The 13207-nt window shown below is 39.3% G+C and overlaps 1 protein-coding gene across 1 annotated transcript in view; it reads right to left on the minus strand.

Annotated features, from left to right (window-relative positions):
- WDR43 (WD repeat domain 43) overlaps positions 1-13207 on the minus strand; it is a 1886673-nt gene that overhangs the window by 1741681 nt on the left and 131785 nt on the right. The window contains exon 3 of the mRNA XM_044059887.1: positions 11726-11847. Within this exon, the coding sequence (XP_043915822.1) occupies positions 11726-11847 (122 nt within the window). The remainder of the gene's footprint in view (positions 1-11725; positions 11848-13207) is intronic.

A 13207-nucleotide genomic window follows, 5' to 3' on the forward strand; every position in this document is an offset into this window, starting at 1 on the left:
TCACTTGTACCAGCCACCACTGAATTTCTTCTTTCAAGCAAGGTAGAAGGAGTACCCTGAATTTCAGGGGATGAGAATGTTGGGTGGGCAGACAGACAATTTCATCCTGGATTTCCAGGGCTATTTCCTTTTGCTACTCACACCACAGGAAGACATTGCAAGCCAATATCGAAGCCCATTTTACAAGAGCTATGGCCTCTTCTGGAGCCTTTTTTTAAAGGCTTGGACACCAATCCATTCTGGAGGCAGCTAATTGGTCCTCTGTTCACACCTTCACCAGACACTACAAACTGGACCACATCTCCAAGGCCAGGGCAGGGTTTTCCAGGGTTGTCCTGCATGGATTCCTAGAGTCTTCTTCCAGGCCACCTCCCAGTCAATAGTGAGGTTTGGTACACGCCCTTTAGTAGAATACTGCAACACTGGAATAGAAGGACAAAGAAAAGTTGTGTAAAAGTACTACCATATCCATAGATTTTCTTCTCTTCCATGTTGCAGTATTCCCTCCACCTTCCCCCTCATAACGCTTGAACTTACTCTCCTATGCTTCTGGACAGGCTATGCCCCTCAGGACTGGCTCTGTCTGGGGCTTCTATGTTCCGAGGGTTGTGCATGCAGACGTCACCAACACCACGTTCCTGCCACCACGTCAGATGTCCAACGCACCAAGAGAGAGAGACTGAAAATCTTTGGAAACCTGGCAGGACAACCTAATCGGAAGAGGGGTATACCCACTAATAGAATACTACAACACTGGAATAGAAGGACAACAAACAAGTAAAGATGATAGAAAGGAAAGATGCCAAGTATTTACTTGGGAGTGCAGGTTACAGACTGATGTTAATCCTTGATAGGGAAGGCAGAGAAAGAAATTGGGGGTCCTAAACGAAAGACCAGCACTGGTAGAGTTTTTAGTAGAAGAGCAGTCATTAAACAAGGAATAATTAGTAGAACGTAGTTATCATGCAACATTTTATAAGAATCAGAGGAAGTTAGAATAGACTGGGAAGAGAGACTGGATAAGCAAATCACAAAAAACAATGGGAGGATACATGTACGTCTACCAAATATGCAACAAAGTCTGAGAGATTTAGGACTTCTGCTTGGAATAATTTATGTGGATATTTTTATACCTCAAGTAGACTCCTCAGGTAAACAGCAAAAGTAGGTGCAACGGGGAAGAAAGTGGTAATTGCGAACATATTTTGTGAAAGTGTGGCGAATAGGCAGACTAAGGATTCCCTGCAAGATGCACTGTCAAGAGATGCTGGGTGGGCAGATTGATGTGAATTGGGAGACTTTTTCTGAGCTATTATACAACATTGAAATTGCCTAGACATAGTAAGGCCTTGCTGTGTAATTATGGTGGCTGCCAAAAGGGGCTTGGTGCCCACGGTAAGCACTTTTTAACTCCTTGGCTGTCTGCCATAATGACAACTATCACTACAGACTAAGCACAACTAACACACACGCACTAAGTATGTACATGTATACACACACCCCATCCTAAACCCTATGAATGCTACAAAATGGAGACACAGACACACCACTTTACAAATATAATGTCTAACTAACCTACTCTAATTCTAACTTTAACTACACCCAAGCTACAGAAAAAAATCTCTCCGTAGTGGGAGAGGAACTACAATGACACACATGTACGAAAAAAGAAAACAAATGGAGAGCCCTCATAAATGCGACCAAATTTTTCAAGATGCAAACATCTGAGGTACTGATGTGGAGCAGAGAAAATTATGCCTTGTGTAGGAGCCCTGGAACAGAGAAGCTTCAGAGTTGGTGGTGAGGTCAGATCTGATCAGCTTAGCCAACCCATAGTTGAATAGGATGAAATTAAGAAAAATTGAATCTTGAGTTAGCCTGAAATAAAACACAGCCCTTAAAGACTAAATAAGGATCCCTGAAAATTGAGACCTATTCTCCAGGATTCTCTGAGCAGTGAATAAAGGCACTAAAAGTTTCTATCAAAAGACAGCCTTCAAAGCCAATGATTTTAAACACCTGAACAAAAGACAAGCAAAGCCTGGCAATAAAGTATTGAAATGTGTTCCCCAAAAACAGATTGGAGAATGAAGTCCTCCGAGTAGCTCCCTGCCCAGCCATTGTGAGGTCTTGGCTCTAACCTCTAAAATGTCATTAAGAATGGAGAGGAGCAAACCCATGTATTCTCTCCATGCTTAACCAGACCTGAAAAATCATACAAGGTACCAAGGCAATTAAAATTACAGCAGGCTATCCAGAAAGGATAGCACAGAATACTTCCAAATGAACGGAGAATTTCCACCACTTACCAGCATGTTCAGATGACTGGAATATATTTTTCCAGCTTGAAACACCATGAAAGCCCTTGCTGTAAAGTCAAAATGAGTCCCAGGATACCAAAAAGGAGTCCGCACTGAGGTGGAGCTGGATGTTGCAGCAAATGTGGCAGGTTCCCTTAGCTTCAACAGAGCTCCCTGTACAGTCAGTATTGTCCTGAAAGTACACCTTTTCCCAGCCTTCAAATGGCAACAATGAACTTCACTTTCTTTCCTGCATCTTGCAATTAAGCACAGAAGAATGGTAGGAAGATGTGCAGGAATTGAAGACATCAGCCTTGGCACTTTATATCAAAACTTTATAAAAACTTGAGTGTTAAAAGTTTGTGAAAGAAGCCTTTAGACATACTTAAGATTGCATATTAATTGAGGATTGTTATATAAGCTAATATCACATGCTGTAAGTTAAGCCGCTGAATAGCTGAGGGGTTAGTATATTTTTGGGAATTTGGTAAAGTTTTGATACAGATAAAATGAAGAGGGTGCTTTCTTGAATCATTTTACAGACTACATTTGGCACTTCTACTGAACAATTTGTTCAAAATGTAAAGGAAATGCCCTGGGGCGCAAGGACAGCATTCACCATCAACTCCCATTTGCCCTGCTGCACCAACAGAAAGGCAAGGATCATACTAATCCATGTGGTGTGGTAAAGATATCACCCCTCCATTCCCACAAAAAAGTGGGTTGGGGGAAGGCTGCCATCACTCAGGCTTCACCCACAATTAAATGTCAATGTCAAAAGAGTGCCACCTCTGTCTCTGGGACACACTTACCTTTTCTCCATGGAAAAGTTTGAAGGATCACCCCCCTATTAATGTATCAAAAGATAAATCAGTTGCCAGACCAAGTTAGGACAGGCTGTGATCTCAGCACCCCTCCAGAGCCCTCATATTAAAGTAGCACTGTCAGCAGCTCCATCTACTTTTTGTGAAGCTCTCTACTACAGTTCAGCCCAGTTCCTTCAAACACTAGAAGATTTGAGGACAGCAACCCAGAGCCACCTAAACTGCCACCATCAGAATATGCTTCGGGACTGCAAAAACACTAACTATGAAAACTACTAGCAACTACCCACCACTGCAGCGTTTGACAAGAAACTGGTATCACGAAAAAACGTAAGCATCCAGAGAGATGTTGCTGTGATCCATTAAGCGGTAATGTCTGCAGTGCCAAAGTATACCAAAGTATGGAAAAAGCACCATGAAACAATAGTCATTAATACCATAAAGCAGAGTATGGTCTTCCTTAACTATTCACTGTCCTCAGCCAGGCCCAACCAAGTCATGGGCTCCTAGAACAAAAGTGTATTCATTTGTACTTGAAATGAAAAATATCCGCTGCAGATGGTTCAGGGAGAACACCTTCCAATTTAGATGTCAGGGCTTGCAAACCAATTGCAAGGCCACATATTCTATGGGGAACCTCAATAAGGCCACCTCTGCAGCAGATGACCCGCTCAGTACAATACAAAATTCTTTCAACTCAACTGATAAAGCTAAAAGTTAGGTAAACATTTTTGGATGCAATATACATAACAGACATTCTGTACTGAATGAGGTACCCAGCAGTAGCAGACCAGAGAAACTAGAAGCAGATCCCAAATAAGCCAAAAAACAACCAGGTCAATCAACACTACCAACCAGGTACCATGGAGGGGACAGAGAACTAATCCTTGAAAAACAGTGTTAGAGAGTTTGATGAACCAGATAAGCTTAATGAAATCCAATGTAGAATGGAAATCTTCAGTCACCCTTAGAAGTAGAAGACAGCAGGAGGAGAACCTTTGACATCACTCCAAAACTAGGCTATTACTTACAGCCTCCTTTGTAGAGAAGGCTTCACATCTCTTCCAAAAGGTGCACAGGGATTGCCTGATCTTAAAGTAGAATCTTTTCTGAAGGATGGAAGAGCACTACTGACAGAAAGCTGTGAGCCACATTCAACACATACTAGTCCCAGCTGATGACTCTCTCACCTAAAACTGTCTCAAAGAACTGAAACTTCCACCAGTCAGTCAGTCTTCAGGACTGCTGCTTAGAGCTTTGGAAAGAAGAAATGGACAAAGCAAAACTGATCACTGGGCCCTTCCACAGTCTGCAACAGGACTTCCTTTAAAAAGCGACTTCCAAAAAAGATGTAGACAACAAAGTAGAGACTGTACAGGCCATCTACCATGGTTAGGATCTACTTAATTTTCTGGAGACCCTCAACTACATCTTAAGATGCATGCCCCAAAAAAGGAACCCCCTCCAACAAGTTCAGCCTTGGCAAAGGGCTTGAACAGAACAAACCTGCACAGGCACTTGCTTGATCTTGCTACCCTAGATGTCTCGCATCAGGGAAGGCCAAGTTTTTTAAACTGTCTGACCCACTAAATAGAACTAGAATCAGGACAAATAAGACAAATGTCAGAGACCCCAGAGCCCCAACACAGCAAGAAGGTGGTCCCCTTTTCCACATCCAAAGTCTCAAACTCATCAGCTAGTCAAGTGGCTAGGGGCTCTGTGATCTATGCTGGATTGAAGAGAACATGGACAAGACAGGACTTTAAATCACCTGAGGACTTACAGTCACTAGTACAAATTGCAGCTTGGAAGCATACTGCTAAGATACGATCTGCAAGCACAGTCTCCATGAGCAGGACAATCCAAAAGTACTCCCACAGGAAGCTTTAGGTCAGTCCACAGTGGCCCTCAATAAGGCTTGAGTGTTTCTGTAAAGTAGAAATCTAGGGAACCTGCAAGGAAGAGGAGGATTCTGCCCCTATCAAAGATTACGTCCTCAGTGTTCCCTTCCTACAGCAAAACGCAGGATTAGGAATCTCTCCGACACAATTTGGACATAGGATTGGCGATCTTTTGCTTAACTGACATGCAAGGAGAGGGGGGGTCAAACTGGGCAACATGATGCAAATTCTTGGGGTCATTCCTGCAAGAAAAGCTTATGCAGGGCTTAAAGCTGGAAACAGTGCACTTTTCCTTAAACTGCTCTCTTGTGAAGAGAGGTTCCCACAAAACAAGCCAGTGCCCAATAATTAAGGCCTCTCCTGAGAGCCATTTTACAAGTGGGCTTCATGACGACCACCCCCCAACATGGGAGTCTGCATGTTTTTGTCCACTGTACAGCAGTGGCCCAAGTCCAGAGTGCAACTCTAGAGTATCAACAGAGGTACACGACAGAATGCTCCGAGAGGATACCAGTCTTGAGTTAGCTCCAGCCACCCAATTACTGGTAGTAAAAGGACGCTGTTGACACTCAGATGTATAATCTTTAAGACAGCTGCTGCTGGTGATAGCTCTACAAGGTCACTCCCTCATCCAGTCATCCACCAAAGCCTGTGAAGGATATGAACTCCACCCACTACTATTCAAGGTGGAATGCGTTTGGCAAAATACAGGACCCAAAAGGTCCTCTCAGGGAAGGGTCTACTTTCTGGAAAGTGAGACATGTTCACTCCCCTCCAGATTCTTCATTTTCTCAGTGTTCCAGCACCAGTCTGGAATCACTCACTCACGGGAGAACCCCACCACTTTCACTATTGATATTCTAAGCTGCTATCTACCACCTAAATGAAAAGGACAGGTAATTTTTCTCTGTTTTCTGCAACTTTAGGCATCAGACTTGATATGCTGATAGCTAATGTAATATTACATACTATTACACACACAGTAAGAGCATAGATGTTTGCAGCTCCTGGTCTGTTTTCTCATGTATGCATAAGCATTTTGATGGCTTACACCTTTCAGGAACTAAACCTGAAAAAAAGGCACAACCAGAATCAAACTGGGCAAGTGAAAAGCAGAACAAGCAAGTGACAAGTATTCAAAGTAAAAGAAAAATAAATGCTGCTACCGTCTGAAGGTTGTAGTTCCCAATGAAAAAAGTATCAAAACCAAAACTGGACACAACCACCACGATGTTATAAAACCAGTATTTAATGTCGAAGTAAAACAAAATAAAATGAGCGCTTTCACATGCTACACAGGCATGCTTCTTCAGATTTCACAAACACATTTTCAAACAGTTCTTAAATACTAACTGCATAACCAAGTAATTGAATAATGGATTCAATAACTGAATTCAGTAATGGATTAATTGAGCAAGCAATATTTTAAGGCAACCAGCTCCTAGTTTAAAGCCAGATATAGTGAAATGTGTGTATGTGTATCCTGAATACAAAAATACAATATAATAAGTAATATAAAGTAATAATTAACTAACTAAAAATTGATAAATTATACACAATTTACAACATCATATTACACTGTCCGATGTAAAAAATATATAAAATATATCAAAACACTTTACTAAAATGCGTGTACTAACGTACATCTAAACCCAAGGTATAAATTTCGGTCCTTAGTCATGTCCAGCGCTTATAATTCATTACCTCTTAAAACATTAATGGATAAATATTAATATAGTTTATAATATAAAAAAAAATAACATTGATATATATATATATATATATATATATATAATATATATTATATATATATGTATGTATATATATATATATATATATATATATATGTATATATATGCGGTTGAATCCAAAGATGCATCTAAATACGTGCATCCAGTATTGGTTTGATGCTAATAGACTGGTTGAGCCCTGGTTCTACATGTGCTCTCATTCTAAAAATCCACTCAAGCTCAACTGATTCTAAGTGATTCAAGTTGCTACCCCCTCGTTTATTCTGCAATATCATCTGTAACACCCTGAACCTAAAAGTATGACCTACATTTAAACTAACATGTCTGGCCAACACGTTCTGGTTGTTCATTTTCCTGATATCGTATATATGATTATATATTCTGTTTAGCCTCCTCGTTGTCATGCCCACATGAAACCCTGTACATTTTGTGCATGTAGCTAAATAAATTAGATTCTTACTATCACATGTAGCATAAAACTTAGGTTTAAACTCAAACATCATAGTAGGATGAACAAAAAGTTGTTTGAATGTTATATATCTACACATATTACATCTCATACAGCAAAAAGTACCCATTTTATTTATACTTAATCTGTTGATTCTATCTTTTGTATGTTCCTTGCATAACAGCCTCTTTAAATTCTTTCTATTTCTATAGTTGAATCTTGGTTTATGTCCCACTATAAACTATACTATATACTAAATTTTGATTTTTACAATACAAACTAGGCCACAACTGATGGAACAGACAGTGAAGGCTGCCAGCCTAGCCAGATAGAATTTTGGAGATAATTGTGTCATCTGTAAATACTAATGTAAACCACGGGTTTGTTGTCTTAAATGGTAAAAATAGTGTTACATGTGGAACTGGAAAAAAATGCAACAGTGCACTCTGCTGTAAGGAAGCTAATTCAAGCATTTTATGACCTTCTTTGATCTTTAAATTTGGCTCTGGCCGGTCTAGGTGAAGACATTCTTTCTATTGTTTTAACCAAGAGTTAAATTGCTAGATTTAAACATGCAAACATATTTTATTGCTCTGCTTCCCGATCAGCTGCAACATAACAGAAGGAGATGTTAAGAATATAAATGTAGTTTGTTAGCCTGGGAACTCAGGGAAGTGTGAAGAATGATGTAATGTGCAACAGGAATGTGATTTTAAAAAGAGAATCAGAGGGCATTTAGCATTTTGTCTTAACCATCCAACTCATCAGCACTCTGCCTGTGTTCTATAAGCAAGTTATCTTAGATATGGGTTTTCTCCAGGAAATAGCTAGAAACTAGAAAAATTAGACCATAGTGTTTCTGAGATGTCAGAACTGTACTACTGAATTATTTTAAGTATTTTTCTGCGATATCTGAACTCTTGACTAGCACTGTGTAGTAAAAAGTATTGTCTTGTGTTTTGACTATTAAATATTTTTAAACCCTTTCAACTGTGGCTGTTTTTGTAGAAATAATTTATGCTCTTTGAAGTACCTGCACGCCTTTGGTAAAATTGTACAAAGCCACTCCAATAGCTTTAGCCGTGGGATATACTACTAATCGGATAATCATATTGCAGTGTGATAATTGGACACCCTTTTAAGGGACTTTGAAGAGCTGATAAATATTAGCTGGTTGGTGGCAGTGATTTCAGAGATAAGAGTTTATACAACCACACAAAGTGTGTGTGTGTCCGCGTGCGTGTGTCAGCTACTTGGGCAGGGACACGAAGCACTACTTGGACAGACAGGGTGCTGGAGATTTTAGCTTGCCCAGCTGGCTGAGATCTGGAACCTATATCTGTGCCAGTGGGGAGTCTTATTGGGGACCTGGAGAGCAGGGGAGCGACCGGCCCTGGACTGACTGTGATCTGTGTGTGCTCTTAAGGGAAACTGCACTTTACTGTGTGCATTTGTTATCCTTTCCTCCTATATAGGATGCCCTTCACTGGTGTTAGTGGTGAGGATTGAGGCTCCTTGATTGCTGGGCCTGGGCACAGGTGTCACACAGAGATTCAGTCTTACAAGTACCTAAACAAATTAATCTTTTATGCAATGTTGTCTTTAAATCCAAAGAAAGAATCCAACAGCAAATGCTCAAGGGAAATACCATTCTCATGCGGATACAGCATATATCCACAGTGCTGCAAACAAAATGCTGAAGCTTTACAAGAAAAGCAAATAAAGTCTGTCAGGACACTACATAGCAAATATTGTGCCTATAAAAAAATCCTGCTTCAGTGAATTAACCAGCAGTGCAGGACATATACCCATACTTTGTATACTAACCACACAACACAATAGGCATTTTGACAAGCCTAGCTCAATGCTAAAGTGACAAACTATATTGTGGGAAAACCCATTTTTTCAAAATGGCACAGTGAGTGCTTTAAAACAAAAACAGTGCTAGGCAGTTTTACCTACCTTAATTTTAGGGAAGTTGAGTCTGAAATTTCTCAATTTACTTATACACAAAATGTATTAAACCTATGGATACTTACTATAAACTCTAAAGATTACTGGCCCAAAACTGGCAATTTGAAACTAAACTTCTCAAACTCGCTTCATCTATATCCATACCAAACTCTTACTTTTAACAGTTTAAAACTAGTGTAGAAAACATTGGCCTCTCACCAATAGGGAGAACTGTGCACATACCCAAAAATATCTAGATAAGACCTTACGCAACCTGCTTACAATGAAAACCATGCGTTACGTAATGCAGAACTTTATTTGCACCCTTAAAGTCTGATCCAATAAGCCCTCCTAACCACTAAATGATCCATTTCTTCATCCAATCCTGGTTGGCGAGAGCACCCTTCAATAAACACATGTCCAAAGCAGTGAGAATGTCAAATACAAGATGGACATCACATGTGGTTGGCTAATTCCCTGTATAGTACCCAAGCAAACCCTTCACTGGTCTGTACATAAAGCATTCCAAACCTGCAAAGCCAGCTTTACCGTGATGACGCCACGTGAACTTTGTTACCCAGCATGGACAAAGCACAAACCCCAGCCAAAATTTTGAAACACAGTAATTTTTAGAATTCTGTTCAATACATAATGCTACTGCAGTGGGAAACTTCCCAACACTTCATTCAGATGAACTAATGTCCATCCCCTTACGGTATACACTGGTGTACAGTCCAACCTCATAGATGAGCTAAGTTTGAAACCAAAACACCATTAAAGTTACTGACCCACTTATCAGTCTACAGGTTACATCAGGTGACAGACTAAGGCATAAAAGTTATGAAAAAGTATTTAACAGCCAATGCTTTAAATGACTATTATGCCTTACTGACGCTTAACTGCACACAGTTTAACAGACAGCAGCAGGATCACTACCACCACTGCATTTAACAGATGGTGAATGCAATGAATTCAACTGTATACAGCTAGGTGAAGTTTCACAGTGGCATGACGATGATTAAAATGTACAGTACTGAATGTTTTTCACTTAACACTCTGTAATTTACTGACTATGCCATTCATTTATGCATGCGGAAGTCAAACCTCTTTCTGAAAACTGTTTTTGTGTCAAACTTCTGAAATAGTGTGTACATAATACAGTAGTCTGTTTCATCCAGCTGGTTCCTTAGGACATTGGTCCCCATCTAACTCCAGTTCACTTGTCCTAAACTTTATACAACTACAGATGGCAATACTTTGAACAACTGCACATCGCAGTTCATCCCAGCAACAATTTAGACATCCTAACATCTTAAAGATTAAATTTTAAGAGCACTAAACTTTTTTAATCTTTAATCATTTCCATGTACTCTAAGCTGTAGCAAATGCTGTAACTCCCCCTTCTGCCACCTGCAGTTTTGTCTTGCATGAGTGCATCTAGTACCTAAAATAAATCTAGTTGTCAAAAGAGATAATGGGTAATCAGGCCCTACAAAAAAGGTTACAAGAACAAGTTGATTTAACAGAAAAATCTTAAATTCAATTATCAGCTGTGTATTTTTTTTTCTGGAAAGAGTTGAAGTCCCATGTACAATGATACAGAGCCTACTATAGCTCCCACAGGAAATCATATGATGCCAATTGTAATCAGTTATATAAAACTTCTTACTTCAAAATTATTCGTATTGAAATCAGACTACAAAACATGAATGACCTTAAAATGAACCTGTCAGATCCTTGCACTGGTACATTATTTTGCTCCTGAAAGTGCACACAATACTCAAAAGTATGCACTTGACATTCTCTTAATATGAATGCATACTACTACTACATATATTAAACTACAAAAGATGTCATACTTTTTCCAACAAATATGCTCTCTGCTGCCCCATATGTACATTACACACAAATTTTTAATCTACTGTTTACCAAAATAAACTTGAAACTGAGCAAGTTAATTGGACTGAAATTTTATTCTCATATGCCTCTTACATGTGTAATAATTCCAAACTAATCCACAATGAACCACTAAAAATGCTATCACACGCCAAACTGAAAAATACATGCTGGACATGTTATTACAAAAAAGGCGGCAAACTGTAGGATTATATCACAGCTTTCTACAGCTCAAGCATATCTGGCATACAATCACTCAAAGAAGAAACAAAGCTCTTCATGCTACAAATTTTCCCTTTGAACACTACCTCCACAATTTTTTTTTACATCCTTCTTTAAAGCGCTCAAATGCATTGAATTTGCATTCCTACAATCCACTGAAAATCATTAAAACGGGGACTGACAACATAAATTTAAAAAGCTGCCCATTCAACTTCAGCCAAAACATTAAGACAAACCATTTCTGACAGAATCTGTATCAAAGTGCATTTTAAATGTGGTCATTATGAAATGCAAAACTATATACTAGTACATAGAAATAGCTGCCCTACGCACTGCTGCATTTTACAAATTACAGTACTATGAAATAAAAAGCATGCATGCTGAAAATATTTTATACAAAAAAAACAACCAGCATACTGTTCATTCTTACCATTTTACTTTGCCTGTTTGGGTCTCCCATTCCACTATGTGTTTGTCATCTGCACAACTATACAAATAAGTACCGTCTTGGTGCCACCGTATGCAATTCACTCTACTGTCATGCCCACCATCCTGCAGAAAAAAAAGCAAATTTGAATTTTGGAAAATAAACTAAATCCATCAACCCTGAAAGTCTTTGATATGGCGTTGTACAAAGACCTGTTGAAGTTTGATTTTGGAGACAGTCATTATACCTCTGGATTTAAACACAGCAAATGAAAGAAAAAAAAGTTGTGTACTCACCATAGCATTCCATCTGTGCTGTCCATTATCATTCTTCAACAAATGGGTTTCAGATCCTGCCATCGGATCCAACTCTGCCACCTTCTACACATTCTAGGATCAGACTCACAAAGCTTCTCCCTTACCCATAATGCTCCTGATCATCACAATGCCTCAGATAGAGTTTACTGCAATTATATACATTATACTAACATGTTAAAATAATGATACTATGACAGGAAAGTGTCAAGTAAAAGATCAGGAGCTCAAACAGGAACTATGCTTCCTAATCACTTTTCCGTTAAGTCTCTGCTAGGGTTAAGGATAGGTAGGAGGGAAGCGGAGGAAGAATGTAAATGGCCAACACAGATGGAATGTTACGGTGATAACTTCTTTATTCAATGTCATTATCATTTGTTCAACAAATGGGACAGAATCCCCAGCTACGGTAACCTTGGGTGGCTGTCATGGAAGGATGTTCTGGAGCACTGTGGAACCAAAGACAGCTCTGTTCCTGGAAATGATAATCCAATCTATAATGTACAATACAAATATAACTATTTGACCAAGAGGCAGTTGCACAAATATCGGAGGCTCTTGCCTAAAAAGCTGCAGAAGCAGACACTGACCAGGTTGAACATGCCTTCAATTGCTTAGGTAATACAATACCTTTCAAGGAGTAGACAAAGGAAATACCATCAGTTATCCATTTGGCCAGAATAGTTTTAGAAATTGGTCTTCCCATCCTTATGTTCAAAAAAGAAACCGTTCAGATTTTCTGAATGCTTTGGTTGTGTCCAGAAAAAAAAAACAATTATCTAAGTAGGTCAGGAAGGTGAATGATGTACTATGTCAACATTCTTTCCTCAATTTAAAAACAAAAGGAATCTGATGACCTGCTTGATAATGTTTTCAGAAGCAACTTTTCTTAAAAAGGAAGGAAGGATTTGTGCACAAGGTAATTCACCTTGTGAAAAATTAAATAAGGTGGTTTGGAAGACCGTGCTTGGAGTTCCAAATACCCATCTTACAGAAGTTATGCCTATGAAAAACAGTTCTCCAAGAAAGAAACTTGAGATCCACCTTAGCTGATTGTTCAAATGTAGTGTGTACCAAAGAGTGTAAAACCAGTGAGATCCTTTTCTTGTGGAGGCCTAAGAAAGAAAGTACCCCTAAGGAATGCTGTACACAATTCAGAGGATGCTAAAGA

This window comes from Protopterus annectens, chromosome 1.part2 (genome assembly GCF_019279795.1).
Source record: "Protopterus annectens isolate FY-2018-M chromosome 1.part2, PAN1.0, whole genome shotgun sequence".
Classification (NCBI taxonomy): domain Eukaryota; kingdom Metazoa; phylum Chordata; order Ceratodontiformes; family Protopteridae; genus Protopterus; species Protopterus annectens.